At 35.6% G+C, this 20,204-nt stretch overlaps 4 protein-coding genes and 2 non-coding genes across 10 annotated transcripts; 5 read left to right on the forward strand and 1 right to left on the reverse strand.

The window, feature by feature from the left end:
- Positions 1-3,204, forward strand: LOC125204212 (beta-amylase 2, chloroplastic). Its single transcript, XM_048102805.1, has 9 exons — positions 1-295; positions 651-707; positions 863-1,066; positions 1,139-1,333; positions 1,591-1,755; positions 1,875-2,135; positions 2,210-2,428; positions 2,523-2,742; positions 2,841-3,204. Exons 1-9 carry the CDS (start codon positions 53-55, stop codon positions 2,906-2,908), a joined length of 1,632 nt encoding a protein of 543 aa, XP_047958762.1. The 5' UTR covers positions 1-52; the 3' UTR covers positions 2,909-3,204.
- Positions 3,205-3,592: 388 nt separating this feature from the next.
- LOC125207695 lies at positions 3,593-8,463 on the reverse strand. Of its 5 annotated transcripts, none has more exons than XM_048107149.1 (6): positions 8,334-8,463; positions 7,035-7,690; positions 6,597-6,655; positions 4,608-4,736; positions 4,202-4,337; positions 3,593-4,001 (listed from the first exon to the last, which is right to left on the reverse strand). In XM_048107149.1, the coding sequence occupies exons 2-6, from the start codon at positions 7,539-7,541 to the stop codon at positions 3,789-3,791; spliced, it is 1,044 nt and encodes a 347-aa protein (XP_047963106.1). In that variant the 5' UTR covers positions 7,542-7,690; positions 8,334-8,463; the 3' UTR covers positions 3,593-3,788. The 5 variants fall into 5 exon arrangements, with proteins under 5 accessions (XP_047963106.1, XP_047963104.1, XP_047963103.1 ...); XM_048107147.1 differs by having other exon boundaries at positions 7,035-7,745; XM_048107146.1 differs by having other exon boundaries at positions 7,035-7,853.
- A 3,466-nt stretch (positions 8,464-11,929) lies between these two features.
- Positions 11,930-15,550, forward strand: LOC125208156 (integrin-linked protein kinase 1-like). The gene is made up of 12 exons (XM_048107732.1): positions 11,930-12,503; positions 12,700-12,939; positions 13,138-13,212; positions 13,478-13,558; positions 13,760-13,854; positions 14,042-14,165; positions 14,239-14,318; positions 14,421-14,483; positions 14,570-14,679; positions 14,767-14,852; positions 14,947-15,065; positions 15,166-15,550. The coding sequence occupies exons 1-12, from the start codon at positions 12,468-12,470 to the stop codon at positions 15,299-15,301; spliced, it is 1,245 nt and encodes a 414-aa protein (XP_047963689.1). The 5' UTR covers positions 11,930-12,467; the 3' UTR covers positions 15,302-15,550.
- Positions 15,551-15,840: 290 nt separating this feature from the next.
- Positions 15,841-15,914, forward strand: TRNAV-CAC. Its single transcript has one exon. It is a non-coding gene; the product is annotated as a tRNA-Val (tRNA).
- A 613-nt stretch (positions 15,915-16,527) lies between these two features.
- On the forward strand, positions 16,528-18,909 carry LOC125204202. The gene is made up of 3 exons (XM_048102776.1): positions 16,528-16,694; positions 17,863-17,917; positions 18,390-18,909. Exons 1-3 carry the CDS (start codon positions 16,575-16,577, stop codon positions 18,683-18,685), a joined length of 471 nt encoding a protein of 156 aa, XP_047958733.1. The 5' UTR covers positions 16,528-16,574; the 3' UTR covers positions 18,686-18,909.
- Positions 18,910-19,771: 862 nt separating this feature from the next.
- Positions 19,772-19,843, forward strand: TRNAC-GCA. Its single transcript has one exon. It is a non-coding gene; the product is annotated as a tRNA-Cys (tRNA).
- Positions 19,844-20,204: the final 361 nt, after the last annotated feature.

Here is a 20,204-nt window from a genome sequence, read left to right on the forward strand (position 1 = left end):
TCGCTAATGCAAAATCTTAATAAACTACAGACACATATATAACTAATTAAGAATGGCTATTAATCTTTCACGCACCTCTACGCTATTCCGCGCAGCGAATTCTGCTCCGTCAGTGGCGCTTCCGCATCTCTCTCCGATTGTAATTCGCAGTGACCGGAAAGTAGTTCAACCCTGTTCCGGAAAATTGAGAAGCGCTACTCTGAAATCTGCCCTTCTCTGTCGCGCAATAGTCGGACAAGCTGCGGAGGAAATCAAGGAAGATGATCCGCCGTCTGCTTCTCCCAAGAACCACCAGGTTAATCTTTTTGTTCTGATGGAGGAGGACATGAAAATTTATATTCTTTGCTGAGACTTACAATGCCTTGATTTTTTCCGATACTCATTTTCGAAATTTAAGTTGCAGTGGTGTTTAGTTTCAACTTTTATGTTTTTATGAATAGCATTGTGTAAAAATCAGTTAACGGAGCTTATCTTAAATTAACTTCTGAAAAGCAAATGTGGAACTTGCATTCCACTTTGTTTATAATTTCAATTAGCTTTCGTCCATCTATTTAAGTTAGAACTTCTATCAGAAATCAGTTCCTGAAATAGTAGTATTTTGCTGGTTTTGCTCATCTTTGATGTCACCAATGACCATCGTTGTTCCACAGGTTCAGGAGCGAGACTATACTGGCACGCCTTATGTTCCTATCTTCGTGATGCTACCTGTGAGTTGCAAATCACCTCTTATATGTTACATCACTTTCATTAATTAACTTTTGCTTAAATGTATGCAATGACTTCATCTTTTCTTCTTTTTTTTTCCGTTTAATCTTCTTTAATATTGAACTTAAGTAGTAACACTGATTCATTTCTGAAATAGTTGGGACTCATCAATATGGAGTGTGAGTTGGTTGATCCTGATAACTTGATAAACCAACTGAGAATCCTCAAATCGAGTAATGTTGATGGTGTTATGGTTGATTGCTGGTGGGGCATAGTTGAAGCACATACCCCTCACAAGTATAACTGGTCCGGCTATAGGAAGCTGTTTCAGATTGTACGAGATCTCGATCTCAAGCTGCAAGTGAGTGATTTATATAGCATAGTGGCATTCTTTTAGGCTACTTTGGTTTTTACTGTGTATATGTTCACATAGGTGGTTATGTCTTTTCATGAATGTGGAGGCAATGTTGGCGATGATGTTCATATTCCGCTTCCAAAATGGATCATGGAAATTGGTAGTAAAAATCCCGATATTTTCTTCACAGATATAGAGGGAAGACGCAACCATGAATGCCTCACTTGGGGAATTGACAAACAACGGGTTTTGGAAGGTAGAAATGCTATTGAGGTAAGAACTTCATTTAGCAGCTCAACCCTATTGACATATTTGTATGCTCTTACTGTGACATTTGGCTTAATTTTACAATATTTTAGTCCATTATGCTAATTCCTTTTCCAACTGGAACGATGTTCTCTCATAGGTAAAGTTGTTCATAAGTTCACAAGCCACTGATATTTTTCTTACTCTTGCACTTTTGGATTAGCTGTCTGAATTTGAAATTAATATTATAGAACTATTAACTTGTAAATGATGACAATTTGTAGGTTTATTTTGATTATATGAGAAGCTTCCGAGTAGAGTTCAATGAGTTCTTTGAGGATGGATTTATCTCTGAAATTGAAATAGGGCTTGGAGCATGTGGGGAGCTGCGGTATCCATCTTATCCGGCGAACCATGGCTGGGAATATCCTGGTATTGGTGAATTTCAGGTAGTTTTTGGTTGCACTGTCTTGAATATCATATCAGGATTGTTCGTGTCGTCGATCCTTTAGATTTAGCATATTACTATAATGCAGTTTGTGAAATGGACTTTTCTTTTTTCTCCTAGTGCTATGATAAATACTTGATGGAGAGTTTAGTAAAGGCAGCAGAGGCAAGGGGACACTTGATTTGGGGTAGAGCACCTAATAATGCAGGTTCCTATAACTCCAAACCACAAGATACACGATTCTTTTGTGATGGAGGTGAATACAATAGTCTCTATGGTCGGTTCTTTCTAAAATGGTATTCCGGAGTCTTGGTTGACCATGCTGATCGAGTTCTAGCCATGGCAAATATTGCCTTTGAAGAGACGCCTATTGCAGTGAAGGTCAGTGAACTATTTCTTTATGATCTCTGATATGAACATCACCGTTAATCACTGCTGTTTTTGTTGGTTATCAGCTCTCTGGCATCCACTGGTGGTACAAAACTGCTAGTCACGCTGCAGAGTTAACTGCGGGTTTCTACAATCCTGCCAATCGCGATGGTTATGCTACTATAGCATCAGTACTAAAAAAGCACGAGGCTACTCTTAATTTTACATGTGTTGAGCTACGAACATTGGATCAACACGAAGACTTTCCAGAGGCACTAGCAGATCCAGAAGGACTGGTGTGGCAGGTTAGCATCAGAAATTGAACTTTGGTATGTGCAGATATGTATATGTCTGTGTTCGAGAACAAGGTCTGAAATGAATTATGTATAAACATTTTAGGTGCTAAATGCTGCTTGGGATGCCGACATACCAGTTGCAAGTGAAAATGCTCTTCCATGCTACGACAAAGAAGGCTACAACAAAATACTTGACATTGCAAAACCTTTTGGGGACTTAGATGGAAGACATTTATCTGCATTTACCTACCTCAGGCTAACACCGCAGTTGATGGAGGAACAAAATTTCATGGAGTTCGAGAGATTTGTCAAAAGATTGCATGGTACTTAAGTCCCTCTACATATGATGTTGCTTTGATTATGCAACGACATTTTTTCACTCATCCAAATCTCCCATCCCCGAATTTTGTGATATTTGCAGGGGAATTTGTTGAAAACGTGCAACCTCATCATGAAGAGGAGACGGAAGAGGCAGTAACTGTAGATTAGTAAGTCACTCGATCCACAATCAAAACGAATAAAGATGATCATATCAAAATATCAGGAGCTGTTGAAAGCCTGGAGCAGAAGCAAGGAAAATGGTTGTAGCTGATATTTTATGCAATCTCTTGGATGTAGTAGGCTAGTGATATTATAACTGTTGTTAGTATAGTGAATTAAGCAGTATAGATAATTAGATATCATTACTAGCTATAGGATTGTATTTTCTTATGTATGTATGTAAACGTGTGAATTTGTGATAATTTTACATTATTTATATTTTAAAGAAATTTTTAAATTTTAAATCAGATTCACCCTAATCTCAATTTTGTCTAATCTGATATTCTTAGTTTCAAAAAAAAAAATGTACTAAGTATCATTTATTAATTTCTTATTTGTGTTCCACTACTAATTGTCTTTAGTTAATTTTGTGTGGTACTTGAGTTTAATTTTGCATTTATCATTTAGAATTAAACAATTTAGAGCTTATAGCATTTGAATAAATTATACTAAGAAATGGGTGTTTTGGTGCATACATGCAAGAGTATAAATTATTGGTGAAGATTACTTTGGGGCCGACATAGTTATAAATTAAAATAACTCAGAATTAATTCATTTTAATAAATCCAATTCTATTGATTTTAGTATTAGTCAAAACTTATTATGAGAAACAAATAAGGATACTATAGCATAGAAACATAAAAGAATAATTTTCCTTTTTATTGGTTTTGGTCGCCGGAAAACTCAGGTGATAATCCCTTGCACGAACTGCGTGGGTTATTACACAGATACATGAAAATTACCCACTGAATATGATCAAAGAATGAATCATCATTCGATTTTTCTCACACGCATTTTCTGCAACAAATTTACCAACTGAATCCAAAAGCTATGAATAATCACTGGGAATGCTCGAATTCTGACCTTCCTCCATGTCTCTGAACGTTCCGTAAGAAGGTGAGTGTGCGCGGGGAATATCCAGAGCAACGGCCCTCTCCAAGGCCGCCCTGTACTCGTCCCTATGTTCTTTGGCAAGCGACACCTGCCGCTCCATCCTCTGCTCTGCTGGAATGCTCATCACGCGCTCCTTTTCCATCATACACTGCACTAAGAGAAGTCAAAATCATTGGATCGGAGAAGCAATCACTACGTTCTTCGCCTTAATTGCCACAAAAAACACAACACAACCTTTACCAGAATTTGCAATTGCCACCTACTTTTACAACGTTGCGTTTATAGCATCACTAGTTACATTTGCAACAATTTAAAACTAGTGTGGCAATTACAAATGACAAAACTTACGTCGAGTGCTTTTTCTGATTCCTGTAGAATCCAAATGATAGCATGATCTGATGTTATGTTGCAGGAGAGAACCATGTGCTCAAACCGCCCATCCACAGGAACTGCTGTTCTTACAAGGGGCGTGATTCTTTTGCATCTGCTCATACGATGAAGAAATCATGATATTCAATTTACTATGTTTCCGTAATCACTTAGGACATGTTGATTAAGCCTTATAATATGATATGTACGTTCATATTCTAGTTGCACGAACAAATTTTGAGGAAGATATATATCAAAGGGTGGAAAAAGCATCTGCTTTCGTGTTGTTTTAGATGGGTATAGAGTTATTTTTCTTGGTCTTCCAGTTCCTTGAATACAAATTTTAAAGAAGAAAAAAGTAGATTTTATGCATGTTGAGACAAACCTGAAGGGTTTTCTCACAATTATGTGATAGAGACGACCGGGAGCGTACAGTCTCCTCGGGTCTTGCAGCATCTTCTCCTCGACTGTGCACGTATCTTTTAAACACGTTATGCACAACAAGCACGGGAAACTACCAAAGAGAACATCAGATTGTGTGATTAATAGAAATCCTACTTTTTGTGCAATCTGAAATTACCTTATTATGTAGCAGTAATTAAAACCCAGATCACGTATGGATAAGTTATTCTCTTATGGGGCGTCTACCATATAGATTGCATCGACAATAGTACAATACACGCAGTAGTTAAAACTTAAAACCAAGATCACATGTGGAAGTTATTCTCCTATGGGGCGTCTACCATATAGATTACTACATCGACAATACACGTGATTGAGTATTTAAACGATAGATGATCAGACAAGCTCAAAATTATCCAATCTGTCAAAAGTATGCAGTGAGCACCCTCTTCAAGGAGCCTAATGACAGTTATTTTTTTTTTTTTATCAAACTCCAATACCAGTAGTTTTCAATATAGAAATACGAATGAAGTTAACTGCAAAACACTACACAAACCTTAGAGCAGTTTGGAGTTCAAATCAGAACTTCAAATTTTTGCATTTTCAAGTATGAACACTTTACTATTGCAAATTAGTACACAAAGACAGTGCGTGCCATCAAACCTAAAAGTGTTGCATCGGATTGAGGCTGCCGACTGCTGGGTGGCAGCCATGACCAGACTCCATGACCTCCAACTTTTACCAAGACCAGTTTCAGTCTCTAGCATTGTTCGAGATAAAATTACAAACCTAAATTTATCCTAGCCTCCTATATTTCTTTTTCCTGAAATTACCTAATGCAGTTTTTACAATTAACCCTTCTGAATATGAGGATGCTAGAGAATTCAATAAATCATCTTGACTATGGGTGACATACATAAGAATTGGTTGTTTCCTTTATTGCATTAAAACGGCGAACTGAGAAGAAACCAAAAGGAGGAAATTTAAGATACAAGTAGTGTCAAAAAGATTTTCTGGCATTTACAATTAAAACAACTTCTGTGATTGATAGAAATTCTACTTTTGTGGAATTTGAAATTACCTTATTATGTAGCAGTAATTAAAACCAAGATAAGTATGGATAAGTTATTCTGCAATGAGGCGTCCACTATATAGATTATATCGACAACACACGTGATTGAGTACTTAAAGGATAGATGATCAACCAAGCTCAAAATTATCCAATCCGTCAAAAGTATGCAGTAAGCACCCTCTTCAAAGAGCCTAATGAGAATTTTTTTTTATCAAACTCCAATATCAGTAGTTTCCAATATAGAAATACGAACGAAGTTAACTGCAAAACCCTACACAAACCTTAAAGCAGTTTGTAGTTAAAATTAGAACTTTTAAGTATTTTACATCTTCAAGCATAAACTTTAACTATTGCAAATTGGTACACAAAGTTTGCGTGCATTGGATTGAGGCTACCGACTGCTGGGCGTCAGCCATGACCAGACTACATGACCTCCAATTTTTATCTCAGACCGGTATAATTGTGTTGCGTTGTTTGAGCTAAAATTTCAAACCCTAATGTATTCTAGTCCCTTATATTCCTAGTTGCCTGAGAATACTTATAGAGTCTGTGTGCAAAATTGCAAATAACATAATGCAGTTTTTACGATGAAACGTTTTGAATATGAGGATGCTACAGGATTCAATAAATCATCTTGACCATGGTTGACAATTGACATGCATAAGAATTGGTTGTTTCCTCTATTGCATTAAAACGTCGAACAAAGAAGGAACCAAAAGGAGGAATTTTAAGATAAAAGTGTAAAAAGTTATGATTTTGTGATTTAAAAAGTTATACTACTAGTATTAAAGATATCGTCTAGCAAATCAAATTAATTAAAGATCACCACCTCATACAGTAAAACTCGTCTTGAGAAAGATAAACTAATGCTAAAATCAGGCAAGAACTGAGATCTTTTACCAAAAAAGTGATTTGTATACATGTTCCAGCGCAACTGTTGTCCGTGGAAGGAAATCATCCTGAACAAGAAAGGTGAAATTGGATTTATATTATTATACAAAAATGTGCAGGCAGAGTATGCTTAGAAATTTGAGGAGTATATAAGCCGTAGTTCGGCCATTCATATCATCTTGGAGGAGTAAGGGGATGAGTAATCCTAAATAATCCCTTATTAAAAGAATGCACTCAAAATAAACTTACAAGTCATCCCATTCCGTAATCTTTTAGTTTGTGGGCAAGCAGAAATTTAACGAGGCACCTAAAAGGCCACCAGCTATAGTTCATCTAAACTCAATCACTTAATTATAACCATGTGCTCATGTTGATTAACACATTATCATTGTGACCTTAATGAAGCAATACAACAAAATTAAATCACAGGAATGTAACATTCGTTACCTGCAGCACAACTGCATTTATGACATCTGCGTATCTAACTGCTAAGTTCAGAGAGATACACCTTGCAGGAGCAATAGCAAAGCACCTAATCCTCTTCCTCTCAATGTACCCCAATTTATCCCTACTCTTAACTGCCAGCATTGTCAGCAACGTCACGACCCCTGCTCCCAGCGAATGCCCAGCAAACGTCAAACTATAATCTGGATACTTCTTAACTAGCTCCCTCAACACCTCACACTCCTCCTCCAAAACGTACTGAGCCGCCTTCAACAGCCCGTTGTGCACATACCCCCCATCAAATGTCGTCTGCCCCAGCTTGTTATCCAGTAACATAAGAATATCACTCTCCTTCCCCATATTAAGACCCCTGATCGCCAAAACTATATCCTCATTGTCATGATCGAGGTAGATCATGTAGGGAGACACTTTCCCCTCAGTGTCCGCGTAGTCTTTCTTCTTCAACATCCAGTCAGGGTTCATCCCATACCCTCCATGGGGGGCCCACATGGGGTTCCTGAGATCATCCTCGTAGACAGATAGAATGTACTTACAAAGCCGAGGGACGGGCTCGAATTCGCTGGCCGTTGCCAGCCCCCAATTCTCACTTTCCTTGCCAGCAGTGTAGAGGAATTTCTTCCACACCCAACGAATGCAGGCTAAACAGGACACACATTCAACTAGAGGTACACAGCAGGCAACAGACATTGATGCCTATGATTCCAATCACACCAACACAAATTTCTTCACATCGAAAAATTAAGAAAATTGCATAGGATGAACAAATGGAGTGTATTATCCCTTTGGGAAGGGAGATAGCATCTGTAAGACAAAATCCAAAAAGGGGCAATATTCTAATCTGTTTACTATACTAAACAACACTGCAAGAAAATGGAAACAAGCAAACAGTAAGGATCAAAACCCAACTCTAACAAACGGTTGAAAAAAAGTAGACAACGTCCAAACTCAACCAAAGCTACTTGAAATAGTAAAGTTTTAATTTTCAGATCAAGTTGCTACCAAAAATATTCAGCAACAAAGCGTAGATACAAGCAATTACGCTTTGGAAAAAACTAGAACTTTATGGTAAAGAGCAAGTCTTTATAGCATTCTCAAAACAAAATCAAGCAAACTAGCTGGGTAAAAATCTAATAGAAAAAAAAAAAAGAAAAAAAAAAAAAAAAAAAAACATTAACTTCCGCAAAAACAATAGTAGTTAATTTTGAGAGGGCCACATAACTAAAAACAAAAACAAAAGGATAAAATGGCCAAGGATAAAAATCTTTGAAAGACGTAGCATACCTGCTACCTCCAAGCTTTTAAGTCAATGCCATAGTTGAACCATGGGTCTCGTTCGAGTTCTTTTATTTCTTTTTTATTTCTTTTTTGTTTCTCGAATCTGCTTCTTAATTATGCGTTGTGCCTTCTAAGATTCTAGTTTATGTCTATGTTTTTATTTCTATTTATTTCGAAATGTATAAGAAGCACGCAGCCCACGTGCTTAAGCGAGGTGCAATAATTTCGAACCACCTACATATTCATTCATTACATTTAATTTTTTAAAACTGTATTTTGAGAGGTGTAATAATTGTTTTTTTTTTTTAGTTTCGAGATGTAAAATTATTGCATATATCGAACTCCATTTGACAATGTTAACGAACTTGTGGAATTCTGAAATTATTTTTACTATATTATTTAAATCTAATTAGCTAATAGACATAATAATTAGATGAATATTTTCTAATTAAATTATAAGATAGTACTACAGAAAATTTAATTCATATTTTTAAAAATTATTAAAATTTATTACTAGGAATAATTATTGTTAAAATGATTAAGTATGTTAATATTAATAATTATTATTATTTTATTATTTTATTCTAATAAGATAGTATTAAAACTTAAATATGAAAGAATCTAAGTAATGAAAAATACTCCCTCCGTCCGCAATTAGGAGTCTCATTTTCATCTGGCACGGGTTTTAAAAAATGTTAAGAAAAGTGGGTGGAAGAAAGTTAGTGGAATATGGATCACACCTGTATATATTAGTTTTAAATGATACTCCCTCATTCCGTGAATAGAAGTCCCATTTGTTTTCGGCACGAATTTTAAAAAATGTTAAGAAAAGCGGGCGGAAGAAAGTTAGTGGAATAAGTGTCTCACTTGTATATATTAGTTTTAAATGATGTGTGAGTGGAATGAGTTAGTTGAACGTGAGGTCTCTTTACCATTTATGGTAATTATGAATCAAGACTCCTATTTGCGGACGGACTAAAATGGAAAAACGAGACTCCTATTCGCGGACGGAGGGAGTACCTGGGAAAATAGAAACAAGAATGCTAGAAAATTGTACAAATTTCCTTTTTTTCAATATTTTTATTACTTTTCTTGTCAGGTAAAAAAGTTAAACAAATACTCTCCCGTTCGCAAATAGAAGTCCCGTTTTTCTATTTTAGACCATCCATAAATAATAGTTCTGGTTCATATTTAGTATAAATGGTAATAGGGCTTCATATTCCACTGACTCATTACATTTCATTAAAAACTAATATATACTACAAGTGAGACCCGTATTCTACTTTTTTTTTTCCATCCACTTTTCTTAATATTCCTTAAAATTTATGCATGAAAAAAATGGGACTCCTAATGACCGACTTAAATTAGGAATCTAAGTTATTTTTTCGGATTTGAATCCTGACAAACAAATTAGATTTTCCTTGATTAATTTTTCAAATCAAATCTTGACAAAGAAACAAACTCTTCGTGTATAATATTTCATAGTATGATGTAATTTAATATAGACCATGGGTTAAAGTGGTTGACAGAACAATTACGACACACGAAAACAATATCAAATAGATGGACGAATTAAATTGTAATCGCAAGCTAGCAATTCTTAATTACGTTAATAAATCCCTCTTCTTATTCCATCTCTCAACATTCTCTTTTTTCTCGTATAAGAGATATAGTAATATTTTTATAAGGTGGTGCAATTTCACTCCATGCCATATTCCTCTTTTCTAACAGAATAAATGTTAGTATTAATTCATTAAAGTACTACTCCATGTTTTATGATAGGGTAAGTAACTAACATAAATCCAATAAATGTTAGTAATAATTCATTGAAGTACTACACCATGTTTTATGTTAGGGTAAGTAACGACTCCCTCCTTCCTCCGTTCCACAATAAAAGTCATATTTGATGTGGGCACGAGTTTAAGAAATGTAAAGAATAGTGAATTGAAAAAGTCAGTGAAATATGAGGTCCATTTTTATATTAGTTTTACAATAGAATGCAAGCGAAGTGAGTTAGTGGAATGCAAGACCTACTTACCATTTATAGTAAAAGTGAAACGTGTGACTCTTATTATGGGACAGAGGGAGTAATAAAAACCGTAAATTTGGCCAAGTTTTGATATTTCCTATGAACTTTAAAATTGGTCTATAATATCATAAACTTTACATTTTATTTGTTAATTTCTGTCGCGGCTCAATCACCATATCCGACTAACTTACGTGCATTTTTTAATCCTACTTGGCACTACTAAATCAAAGTGCTTTTCTACGTGACTCTTTATCCTACTTACCACGAACTTAAAAATAGTCTAAAATAATATACTCCCCCCATCCCACTTTAAGAGTCCCGGTTGAGTTCGGCACGAGTTTTAAGAAATATAAAAGAAAGTTGGTGAAAAAAGATAGTGGAATATAGGGCTTATTACCAATTAAGGAATATTCTAACCGGGACTCCTAAAGTGGAACACCCAAAAGTAGTAAATTGGGACTCCTAAAGTAGAACGGAGGGAGTAATTATTTCATGGTTGCACACATAGAACAAATAAACAAATACACCATTCATTGGAAGAGTAGAATAACAAAAATTAGGATTGAATTTTGGAATTTATATAACTTTTTGATTGAAAATATAATTTTATAAATATTAACTATTACGAGAAACCAATCTCTGAAAAGTTATATCTATGCGCTTAAATTATTGGTGATACACTAAATGGGGTAGTTAATGTTTTATTTTATTTTTGGAGGGTAATTGTGAAGAGTGGGTGATAAGATATTGTTGAAAGCGTCACATGATTTCGTCATTGATTATTTAGTGGGGCGCGAATATATTTTGGAATTTTATTTTACGTGTTAGGTTGGCTTCAGGCATAATTAATAGATTACGACTTTCATATAATGATTCATGTGGGCATATTTGAAACTTGGCGTGCCTGCAGATCTCCTGCTGGCTCTAATACTAGTATACTACTATGAGGATCACTTTGATAATTGAGTCTACATCTTTTATTTTCTGCTTTAAGATGCTAAAATGTCGTCGAATATGATCCCTCAAGAGTCAAGTCGGACATGGCAGCCGGCTGAAGCTAACATGAATGTTGGTGTGGTCCGCCAGTTGTGCTAGATGATATCTTAGACTAACAATTTATTTTTAACTTTGAACTTTAATATAATATCACGAACTTAAATAGTTATTGAATTTTTTCCACCGACAACAAAAGTCGACTACATTAAAATGATGAGATTGATAATCATATATATCTTGATTCTAAGAACTTTGTAATCACGTTACTATCATTTTCAAATTATATTATATAATAAGTAACACTAAAATATCGACAAATATGATGCCTCAAGTCTGTCAAAATTGACTACATTAAATAAGATCGATAGCCATATTATTTTGTAGGTTATTGATAACCATATCTTATGTGAATAATAAATGAAATATAATCGTATTTTGTCATCGGTTAAAAATTCTACAACTATCTAAGTTTTGTAATATTACGAGCTAAATTTCAAATTTGTGGAAAAAAATAAAATTTCGTCATATATAGATGTTAGTGTTGATAGAGAATTGTGGATACAAATTATATATTTCTCTCGTCTCTCCCGTTGCCTCTTCTATTTAATTTATTTTTTTCTTTATCACTTTTACATTATAGAAGAAGGTGAGCAAAAATTAGTTAGTTGAACCTTGGTTGAGAATACGAAGGTGTGTGAAGAAGTAATGCAAATGTTGTGTTGAAGAACCATCTGTGTTTGATAAATGTCCTCGAGGTTTCATGCATGGAAAATGTTACTATTCTTCATGAATTATTCATGGCAGAGATAGCAATTAGCAAAAACTCCAATTGCAGGGAAAAGAAGATGAATTTTCGTCCAATTATTTTCACAAAACAGTCAACGACGATGAATCCAAAGTTTCCTGATTTGATTTACAGTTGGAATTCATCGCAGCCAAAAGCAATCACGAACTTGTCCCTTGGATAAGCCGACCTCTGACTACGACTCTTTGGACTGTACCTGCGCGCTACAGTCAGTCATGATCAAACTCTATTAAGCAATGCTTCGTATCTTTCAAGCTGTTCCACCAACTGTTCGTGGAATTGTCTCTTTGACTCTGTTTCTCTCGCACATATGGAAAATCATAGCCTTGAATCATCTCTTACTAAGGTAATACACTTGGCAATATGTATATTGTGATATCAGAATGGATAAATTGACAGAAATCTTCAAGAAAGAGGAATTTCAAAACCATAGTTTGCATTTGTATTAGTACTATATGAATATCCTTGTAAGATATCACTTGGCAATAGTTAGGGGAAAAATAAACTGAAGGTTTTGTTTTCTTCAATCATTTTTGCCCCAGCAACTGATGCCATCTCAAAGGAACGAGTGGAGGGGTCCGTATCGCCTTCTCTTTTGTTCGAGTAAGGGTGATAAAGCCGGTGTGATGGAGGAGCTCGCGAAAGGTGTAAGTGCTAATCTGGCTGACTATGACAGGAGAACAGCTCTTCATTTGGCATCGTGCGAGGGTTGCACAGAAATAGTTGTTCTCCTTCTTGAGAAAGGAGCTGACATAAACTCCTTGGATCGCTGGGGTCGAACTGTGAGTGCAAACCTCACATTCCTGCAGTAAAGTTTCATCTCCAGTAAATTGCATTATACTAGTATAATGTTGCAATACTTTTTGTTATGTTATCAATCCCGTCTTTATGTCAAATCATTGTTTTATTTGTTTTCAAAAACTTCAACTGTAAAAAATTATAGGCATACTAAATGAATCATGCATTGGAATACCTTGCAGCCACTCTCTGATGCTCGTAGATCTGGCCATCCTGATATTTGCGAAATTCTCGAGGCCAATGGGGGAAATGATCCGGTATATTTCTTCAGTAGCTCCTTGCCAGGATTTGGTTCTAATAATAAAATGAAAATTGACCTTTACCTGATTGTACTACTGAGATTTTCCAGCAGCTCTTTGTCAACATAGTGAGCTTTGATTTTAATAGCCCTTCCCATGTCATGGGATGAAAGTCTACTTTGTCATTGTTGTTAATTAACTCTGCTAAAATTTGCACAAAAAAATAACTGTTTCACTCTGGTTAAACAGTAGAAAGGGTCTCACTTCAACTTGCTTGTTACAGAATTTGGTCGATTCTCAAAGTCCATGTTTGGAAATTGATTCAGCTGAGGTCGACTGGGATGGAAAGACTCTCATTGGTGAAGTAATTTCTCTTACCTGATCACCGATTCAACCTCCTGTAGATCCATTCAAATTTATCATATGTTTATTGTATTTTTTTATCCCCTTTCTCCTTCCAAAAGTTACCCCCTAGCAGGATTAAAGCTTTCACCACATACTTGGCTATCTAGTTTCCTTTTAAAGTGACCTGTTAAGTGTTGTGTGTGCTCTCAATTAACGCCAGGGCGCTTATGGTGAAGTTTACTTAGTCAAGTGGCGTGGTACAGAAGTTGCTGCAAAAACAATCCGCTCTTCCATTGCTTCAAATAAAACAGTGAAGTGAGTTCTTGTGATATCTGTCCAATTATTTTGGATCAATATATGTAATGTAATAGAGATGTTTCTTTAAGTATGAAGTGAACTGTGGACGGTGTTCAATGTTATAGTTCACTCATAAATATGAGATGTGGGCAACTTTTATTTGTCCTTGATTATATGTTTTAATTTTGTCTGCTCTTTGCTCCAGGGACAACTTTCTTAAGGAATTCACGTTGTGGGCAAAACTGCGTCACCCTAACATAGTGCAGTTTCTTGGTGTTTTGAAGCAACCTGAAGGTCGCCTAGTGTTCCTCACCGAGTACCTACGAAATGTAAGTCCTTCTCAGTACTCGTGATAGTTCTCGGACATGTGTTCCTTAATGCTTACGTAAGTGGAAATTTTAGGGAAGTCTATACGATATACTTAGAAGGAAAGGAAAACTCGACTCACTAACTGCAGTTGCATATGCTTTGGATATAGCAAGGTACACGTTACTGACCCACACTATATCGCAAAATTATACTAGTATATATTGGCCATGTGCACTTAGGGTTGGGTTGATTTCCGTTTCTTGTATTTTCTTCAGAGGTATGAATTATCTGCATCAACATAAGCCACACGCCATAATCCATCGAGATTTAACACCAAGGTACAACTAGATTCAGTTTTGCTTTCGCAATGGCTTTCCTTCAACTTGCAGCAGACATGATTTTCGAGTTACATCACTTCTTGCAGAAACGTTTTGCAGAATGAGGCGGGGCGCCTTAAAGTTACAGATTTTGGATTGAGCAAAATTGCACACGGAAGAGATTTTGGCTACAAAATGACTGGGGGAACTGGATCATGTACCTTCTTTTTACTTGAGCAAAGAGATTAGTAGATTCAACCAATTTGCAAAAAAATGTTATAAAATGCTTGTGATATTTTACCAGACCGCTACATGGCTCCAGAAGTATTCCGCAGGGAGGCGTATGGTAAAAGTGTCGACGTTTTCTCCTATGCTCTAATAGTCCACGAGGTAATTTGACTGCATCTCATAATATAACTAAATTTTCATTGCATTTCTGAATCTAGAACCAAAAACTTATCAACCCGATTACATTTGTCTCTAGATGTTCCAAGGAGGGCCATCAAACAGGGAAGAAGAACCTGAAAAATTGGCAGATAAACGTGCATATGAAGACGAACGCCCATATCTACCCTCCATCGTCTATCCTGAACCAATTAAAGGGTGAGCTGATTCATAAACACAGCATAAAATTATTAGAGTCCAAAGCCTGAAATGGAAACTGTAAGTGAACCCTATTAGTAAATCTTGCTCATAACCGCAGGCTTCTACAAGATTGTTGGCACAAGAATCCAGAGCAACGACCCACTTTCGAAGAAATCATCATGCAACTGGAGATCATCCAAGAGGACATGCAACAGAAGGCCATAGGTAACTGCTGTAGCTGTGGTGTCTTGTAAAAGGGAGGCCTCTGCAATGTGCATATTTCATGCTGTGTTATTTCAGAAACACCATTTCTGCTTGTGTTGAATTTGTTCTTAAGACTGGGATATCAATGCCTTCACTCTCTGTAATTATTCATATATATACACTTAAAAGTTGATAGTGTAGAGGAAAACCAGAAGTGTTTTAGAAGCTTTTTAGTGGCTAAGTGCACTTTGTGACAATTCTGTTTCCTTGTAATAAGCTGAAAACTGTGGCAGACTTCATTTAGCTTACTTGCCTTCCTTATAACTTTGATGTTACGGTTGCATGGAACCTACAATTTATTTTTTATATATTTAGTACTCCCTCCAATCTAACTAAATGTGAAGCATTTGTTTTTCGACATGAGATTTTATGTTGTGTTATTTGTGAGTTAAGTGGAGAGGTAATTAAGTAGAGATGACGCTGTTTCAAACTTAGGAAATGCGTGATTGTAAATGGGATAACTTAAAAAGTTTGCATTTTCTGGAACGGAGAAAGTATAAAATAGGCATGTAGTTGAGCATGTCATACAGTCTGGGTGGTGTAGTCGGTTATCACGCTAGTCTCACACACTAGAGGTCCCCGGTTCGAACCCGGGCTCAGACATTTTTCAGCAAATGCACAAAAAGAGTATTCATTTTCCCTAAACACAAATTCACTTTTTCCCAACTTGACTATCCAATTTTACGGACATAATATCGAACCACGTATATCGTTGTCCTTGTGTTCTTCGTTATTCAATTTTGGTTGATTGATTGTTCATCGCAACTTGATCGATTCTTCACATTTTTCATCTAAGCATCTCACGTTTATCACTAATGTCTACTACGGGGGGGACACTTCATCAGCGCAAAAGGCTTAAATATACAGTAGCTTATAATTTATTCTCTTATGAATGCTTATGAGAAAAAGAGAGAGGGCATTATACTGGCTTTGGGCTACCAAAGAATTTTCTTCGGTTGATAGAATTAATTTGTTATGCTTAAAATTAAATAAAGAATTGAATATGTATCATCGATGAGTTTATTTGACATACAATCGCATTTAAAAATTTATAAATTAAAAAGAGGAAACTTTTATTTGTGAAATACTAGTACTAAGATAGTACTCTACAACTGTAACTGTCCCCAATTTTGACATGTGAGGGTCGAATTTGTGATTAAATACATTTTAGAGGGTCAATGTGAGAATTTAGCAAGTTTGGGCAAAATTCCCAATTTTATCACGGTTGGGACGTCAACTGAGTGAGAGAAACAGGGAGCTTCAATGGAGGAAGCCAAACCCGTGCCTCAGAGCAGAAAAAGGCATCTTCAACATGAGATTCAGGATTCTCCCTACTACAAGATGCGAGGACTTCTCAAAGACCTTCGGCCCCATTTCATTGAGGTGCGGTTTTTCCTGCCAATTTCTCTTTTTATTGTTTCGTCAGTTAACAGAATTCTGTTGCGATTTTTCTTTACCTGTCCTTTAGCTTTCCTGCACCTCCTCTATTATTGCAGAACCTTTTTTGTATAACCCAATGATTAAAGGGGGAATTAGCATAATAGCTTCACTAATTAGTTCCTGCGTAGCTCGATGTACTATGATTCCTTTTTAAGTTTCAATTTTCCGCGTTTATTAATTCATTAAGCTAGGATTTGTTGCTTAGAGTAAATTCTCAGTCTTGAATTTTGTTTTGTTTTTTTATTTCCTCAGCAGTATACCTAATAACTACTCCTAATTGACTATTATATGTATTTTCTGCGAAATTTCAGAAAGGGCGTTTTAGTTGAATTGAAATTCTCAATTTTCATGCAATGTAAAAACTGTGTCTTTGAAGAGTTGGAGCTTAATCTTCTTGAATGAGTAGACAAGTGTTACTACATTAAGCAAAGGGATCACTGAAGAACACTACAAGAATGTAGGAACTCCATTTTTTTTCATTTTCCTTTTCCAGATAAATATACAATAGTGCTTGTTGTCTGCAATGCCTCGGTGATTTGGGAACAGGCTGATCAGTAAAACTAATTTTTCGGCAAGTATGTTTTTTTCTTTTGACATGGCTTCTTTTGCTGAAGTTTCTTAAGCTTTTGAAGAGATGCATGTTTGAGAGTTTTATCTTTATGCGTGAGCATTACAGCAATTCTTATTAATAAACTCGGTTATATGGTAATGTGATCTCTAATCTCTACGCATGAGTACGCCACCAAATGGTTGGTTCATTAAATTTTATTGGTTTGAAAATTTGAAAGTTCCTGTCAAGAGGGTATTTATTCCATTCAGCCATTTTCTTTGGTCAATATTCCTGCAGTAGTTCCAACTTCCAAGTGATATGGTAACTGCTTGTTATATGAGAAAAAAATCTGAAGTCAAAGTTCTGATGAGCACAACTTAATAGAAAATTTGCTGGCTATGCTTTGCAGCGTTTCAAATTAAGAAATAAGAAGTGCACATTAAGTTTGTTGTTAATTAAGCTATTTAACTCCATTGCTAGTGATATCTCTAAATGTTCTTGTAGAGTGTGAGTTAATAAAGTGCATTGTCTGATAATTTTGTGATGCTTGCAATCTTGCAGGTGCTCAAGACCCCTGACTTTCGAAATTGCAAAGCAGCTGATGATATTCGTCAAGGTATGGTTTGTCTTCCACAAATTATCTCTATGGTTCTCTTTTCAATGGGTGGACTATTTGACAACACTTATCAAGTTATCATCTTGATTGGCTTTTATTTAACCAAATTGATCCCTTCCATTTTTTTGCATCCTTGCATTGATTTATTCAACTTGCACATGAAAGAGTTTTTTTTCCTTCAGGACCACGAGCTTACTTCCTAATCATTTTAAAGTTCACTTATCTTAATACTTGTTAGAGCGTATTTCTGTAATATCACAAAAATTCATTTTTCTACCATAACTTCTGCCTCTATATACCTTATTCCAGTCTAGTGCTAACACTGGTTTTATTTTCTTCATTAAGCTTGCCCAAAACATGCTACATTGCTAAAGAGACCACATCTATCTTTGTATTCATGCAATGATGAAAAAATGCAGATTTTATGCTGTTCTACAGTAGATCTCATAATCATCTAAAATATGCCCTTCAGGGATGAAGCTTCTGATGGAACTACACCAAGAAATGACAGAAAACTCCGTTAAGCTGAAAAAATGTAGCAACGGTGACGTTGGTGATGCCAAGAAAGCAGAGGAGCATCAACAAGATGCTGGCAATCCTTTGGTGGACGATGTTACATCTGTCCCGCCTCCAGATAGTCAGGTACAAGGATCTTACATTGTTGGGGGTTCTGCTTTCGGGTGGAACTTCATAACATACAATAGCAGCAAAGCTGTCTACTACGGTCTAACAAAGGAGGCTTTTCGAGTTCTAAATCCCCTAGTCTAACTGAATGAGGAACTCCCCCCCCCCTTGTCTGGTACTAGAACAAATGGATTTGGTTGTAGATGTGGAACATGTTTAAAGTTTAGGATGATGTACCAGTTTGTCAGACGCACTATTTTGCAGGTCTGCTATACATTAATGTAGAGAGCGTGAGAGAATTGTTGGACCAAATTTGTGGTGATGTATTTTGCGTTATTATATGCATTTCTTGTGGCAGTTATGCTTCATGTGTTGATGAGTGGTAATACTTGAAAAATACTCCCCATTTTTCATAAAAGTATGAGTTTTTTTGGCTCTATTTATAAAAGCGTGAGTTTTCTATACCATTTAAGTGGAGAAGACTAAGCTACCTCTGCTTTTAAGTTAAATGGGAAATGACTCCTTTTGGTTTGTCATCAACTGATCTCTTGTTATCATCTTATCGCAATCTCTCACATTTTGTTGATCATACAAACAAGAACACAAATAACCTTTTTATCTTACAAATGAAAGAGAATGAATCAAAGCCAAATAGAGAAGGTTAAGTTTTAACAACAGCTCGACAGAAATCGTAGTTAGCCTATTTACAGGTGTGCTTTCTATGTTTAGTTTGTTTTTATTCACCGACAAAGTTATGGAGTGTTCTTTTTAATGTGATTTTTCAAGAATGTTTATGATATCCTATGTGTACTGTGTACATTTAACCAAGTTGGTTGAAGTCTTTAAGTTTATATTCAATCTAGTTGAAGTTGATTGGAGTTTTAAAAATATCATTTAACCAAGTTGGTTGAAGTCTTTAAGTTCAAATTCAATTTAGTTGAACTTGATTAGAGTTTTTAAATTTTATCGTCGAAATTAAACACAGTGCTTTTGTTAGCTGATTTTTTCGATAAATTTTGTAATATTGTAAAGAATATTGAATACTATAATTTTTTTAAAAAAAGTTATTTTCTTTATCAGGCGAAACGAGAACTTCTCTTTTCTACCGAAAAGGTATGGAAATATAGAATACTCACATTTTTATGAATAAAAATGGTATTACTATGTTTAATAACTAGTTTCGAGTGTTGCATACTACTAGTTATACATATATAAGGATCTCACAGCAAAGGGTCCATAGCTCAGTGGTAGAGCAATTGACTGCAGATCAATAGGTCACCGGTTCGAATCCGGTTGGGCCCTTCTTTGAAAATAAGTTGAAAATTTATGTTAGTAGTATTTATATTTTTGGTGTAGCCCGTTTGGATTATTCCTGTTGTAAGCAAACAAATGGAGTACAATTTTTACGTAAGCAAGATACTTGTAACAAACTGATAATTGCATAATTTGCATGAGCTGAAAATTTAACAGAACGCTTAATGCTGGACAATTTTGGCACCAAATAAGTCTTGTTCCAATAATGTATTGAAGAACAAAAAATACTCAAATAGTTGTGTTGATTGGTTAATTGATCATATTTTATTCATGTAATGACTTGGATTGGTATATAGTCTAGAATCTAGATACGGCACAATCTTTCCATTAGATCGAATAAGTATAATCA

The sequence above is a fragment of the Salvia hispanica genome, chromosome 2 (assembly GCF_023119035.1).
Source record: "Salvia hispanica cultivar TCC Black 2014 chromosome 2, UniMelb_Shisp_WGS_1.0, whole genome shotgun sequence".
In the NCBI taxonomy this organism is placed as follows: Eukaryota; Viridiplantae; Streptophyta; class Magnoliopsida; order Lamiales; family Lamiaceae; genus Salvia; species Salvia hispanica.